Below are 3,848 nucleotides of genomic sequence, written 5' to 3' on the forward strand. Positions count from 1 at the left end.
CACTCTCAACTTGAGGCTCTTTTTCAGGAACGTACTCATCGTCCTCATCAGGATCCTTAGAATTACGGGGTTATGTCGTGCTATTCTGTTCAGCACCCTCTTTAAGACTAGCAGCTAGTCTACGAACCCCATAAGCTTGAAGAACGCCTTCATTTCGTTTCATATGATCGAGTCTTTCTTTCTCATAGTTTGTCAATGGTGGATTCTGCAGCAAAAAATAGATCCAACTAACAAGGCTTGACTATGTTTAGAAATTAAGAAAATGAGGAAAAATTCTTAATTTTAAATGAAACCTGTACAACAGCCTCGTTTTCTCCAGTAGTTTCGCATCTGCTTGTATCCTTTTGAAGATTTAATTTCCTTCTCACTATTGTTCTTTCTTCCTCCTTCTCCAGTTGTTCTTCCTTATTTCGCTTGCTCCCCCTAGGTGACCTCCTAAGTAATTGATTATGCTGCTGGAGTTGTTGTCTTGTGACAAATGTACGCTTTACGGGCTTCTTCGGAGACACAAGCTTCTTTGGAGACACTGTAAAATCAAAAAGATAATATGTACATTATATATGCCAGGGAAGGTGAAACATTATATATAAATATAAATAAATAAATATATATATATATATATATATATATATATATGTATATGTATATGTATACCTCCAATTATATTTTTTCTTGGCCGCACCACTACATGTGGTTGCATCTGAGTCATGGGCTCAATTTCCTTGTCGACAATAGTGTCAACAAAAAACTCAATTTCTTCACCATCTTTGCAGGCTTCTAAGAGTCCGATTAAGTCTTTGTCATCTGTCAAAAGCTCCCAACCAGCCTTTCCTTTGCTCATATACACTCCTCCAACTTCAGTGTAACGGAGGTAGTCTCTCACATATTCCATAAGCACTGTATAAGAAAATAGGTCCACCTCAACCCGTGTTACAACGAAAGTTTGTCCACCGACATAAGTAGTTTTCTGAAATCGGCCATTGTAATTGAACCTAATATTGATCTCCTTATCTGCCATCCTGTACAAAAAACACAAACATTAGTACAACCATATTTGCACAAAAATACACAAACTTAAAGAATATACCAGAATAAATAAATAAAAGTGAGAAATAAAGAATATTACAGCAGTTTGAATGAAAAATAAAGTATAAATGAAGCAACAGTGCAAGGAAAATTACAGCAGTTTGAATGAAAAATAAAGTATAAATGAAGCAACAGTGCAAGGAATATTACAGCAGTTTGAATGAAAAATAAAGAATAAATGAAAAAACAGTGATAATGATCCATATATTAACTAAATAAACACCAAGTTACACAAATGCACTCAAAAGTCTGATTTTACAACTATTTAAATACTAAGATGGAAAAGGAATATGAGTTGTCGGGATGTCATCTCTAAAGCAGCTCTCATGACCAACTTCACTTTGTATTCTGCAATTGTAGTCAATATCATCAAAAGTTGCATTTTTGTAATCTTCAACTGCATTTTGGTTATCAGCATCACACCAATCTCTCGGTAATTTTTTAATGACATAGTGAACATTCTTTTCAATCGGATCCTCGACATAAAACACTTGTCTAACTTGTGAAGCCATGACATAAGGGTCGGCCTTATGGCACAACCTGCTGAAGTTTACTTGAGTAAGGCCATAAAAGTCTTTGCCTTCTTGATACCAACTACATTTAAAAAGTACCACGGTAAAAGCCCCCCAATAATCTAGTTCAAATATTTCTTCAATTGAACCAAAATAGTTGACATTGCCAACTATGGGGTTTTCATCTCGCGAACTTTCAAAACTAGTTGTTTCAGCTGTTAAAAAAACACCGCTGTTTTGTGTGACACATTGGGAATCCCTAGATTTCGTATGAAATCTATATCTATTTATAACGTAGCCACTGAATTTCCTAGCTCTTCTGTTAGGACCTGATGAAAACACCTCCAAATCTGTTGAAATCAGATCTTTTGTTACAATCTGTTCGGTTAACCATTTCCAGAATTCTTCAGTGTGTGCTCGTTCCCTTTTAAATTTTTTTGAAGTGCCACAACTGTCTAGTAAAGCTCGATGCTCCCTAAATAAACAAAAAGTTCAAAAAAGCTGATAAGGAAGACAAATATTGAAACATTATAGAAAAAAGTAGAATGAAATATGGGTAATATAAGAAGCTTACATGATTAGATTCTCTACTTCCTCATTACCAGAATTAAACAAAACATAGCGATGGCATGCCTTCCAATCGCTTTCTCCTAATTTAAAAAATTTTCCATCTTTGTTTTTTTTGGTGCCAATGTGATACTCAACAGCTGCTGGACAAGATGAATACATGCTGTTTTCCATTCCTCCACCCAAAAATCTCGAACAAAAAGTCAGACACTCTTCTGCTAGATAACCCTCTGCAATTGAACCTTCCGGTCTACTTCTATTGCGAACATATTTTTTCAACTTACCGAGATAACGCTCAATTGGAAACATGTTGCGATCGGGTAGTGGTCCACCTAATCTGACTTCTCTGGATAAATGGATAGGCAAGTGTACCATTACATCAAAAAAAGAATGTGGAAAAATCATCTCAAATTGACATAGTATCTCCACAATTTCTTTTTCCAACCTCGGAAGTTCATCCAAGTCAATAACCTTGTTCCATAATCCCCTAAGAAATGCACTCAGTCTAATCAATGGCAAGGCAACTTCGGCTCTTAGCGATTTTTTCACAGCAAATTGTATGAGATAATGAAGTATAAAATGTGCATCATGGCTTTTATACCCTGATATCTTTCTTAAATTTGTGTATACATATCGGCTAATATTAGAAGCAGAACCATAAGGTAGTTTGGCATTCTTTAATACTGAGCAGAAAATTTCTTTCTCCTTGTTAGTCATATCAAATATTGCTGCCTTAATTTCAAGATGCTTCCCGTCACTAGATTCAACAGGATGCAAGTCCTTTCTTATACCTAATTCCTGTAAATCTAAACGGGCATTTATATGATCCTTTGATTTGCCACTAATATTAAGCAATGTGCCTAATATATTGTCGCAAAGGTTTTTTTCGATATGCATTGCATCAAGGTTATGTCGAAGGGGATTATAACGCCAATATGGCAAATCAAAAAATATTGATTTCTTATTAAAAGGGCAGTCACTTTTTTTACCCTTTTTCTCAGCCTCCCCAAATTTATTTTCATAATCCTTCAACACCGCTAAAATATCCAACCCGGATAAAATTGAAAGAGGCTGTCCAGTTTCAATTTGGCCATTAAATCTTTTCTTATCAAACCTCCACTTGTGTGTAGGATCAAGAAACTTCCTATGGTTCATATAACATATTTTTCTGCTATGTTTTAAATATTCAGAAGAAGTCTCGTAATGGCATACTGGACACGCTAAGTACCCCTTCGTGCTCCACCCTGACAACATGGAATAACCCGAAAAATCACTAATGGTCCACAACACCATTGCACGTAAATTGAAATTCTTATTAGTCAAGGCATCAAAAGTTTCAATACCAGAATCCCATAATTCTTTCAGCTCAGCAACCAAAGGCTGCATATACACATCAATATTATTCGATGGAGATTCTGGACCCGATATTAATGTGGAAAGAATCAGGTTTTCTGGTTTCATGCATAACCGGGGGGCAAGTTGTAGTTCACTAGTATGATTGGCCAAGTACTGTGGCTTAAATTCATTGATCCGTATGGGTTAAAACCATCAGCTGCTACCCCTAGCCTGATATTACGTTTTTCGGAAGCAAAATCAGGATAACGAGCATCCATCGTCTTCCACGCCTCCGCATCTGCCGGATGTCTTAATTTCCCATCATCCTTTCGACTCGATGCATGCCAT

At 36.2% G+C, this 3,848-nt stretch overlaps 1 protein-coding gene across 1 annotated transcript; it reads right to left on the minus strand.

Annotated features, from left to right (window-relative positions):
* Positions 1–1,358: 1,358 nt before the first annotated feature.
* On the minus strand, positions 1,359–3,626 carry LOC108204150 (uncharacterized). Its single transcript, XM_064086696.1, has 2 exons — positions 2,173–3,626; positions 1,359–2,073 (listed from the first exon to the last, which is right to left on the minus strand). Exons 1-2 carry the CDS (start codon positions 3,624–3,626, stop codon positions 1,359–1,361), a joined length of 2,169 nt encoding a protein of 722 aa, XP_063942766.1.
* Positions 3,627–3,848: the final 222 nt, after the last annotated feature.

Source organism: Daucus carota, chromosome 2, assembly GCF_001625215.2.
Source record: "Daucus carota subsp. sativus chromosome 2, DH1 v3.0, whole genome shotgun sequence".
Lineage (NCBI taxonomy): Eukaryota > Viridiplantae > Streptophyta > Magnoliopsida > Apiales > Apiaceae > Daucus > Daucus carota.

Excerpts from the sequence above, each read along its gene's own strand:
- LOC108204150 (XM_064086696.1), bottom strand. The coding sequence starts at position 3,626 with ATGAAACCAGAAAACCTGATTCTTTCCACATTAATATCGGGTCCAGAA. Across the intron at positions 2,074-2,172 it reads GAAGTAGAGAATCTAATCAT|GGAGCATCGAGCTTTACTAG; the intron begins GTAAGCTTCTTA and ends TTGTTTATTTAG.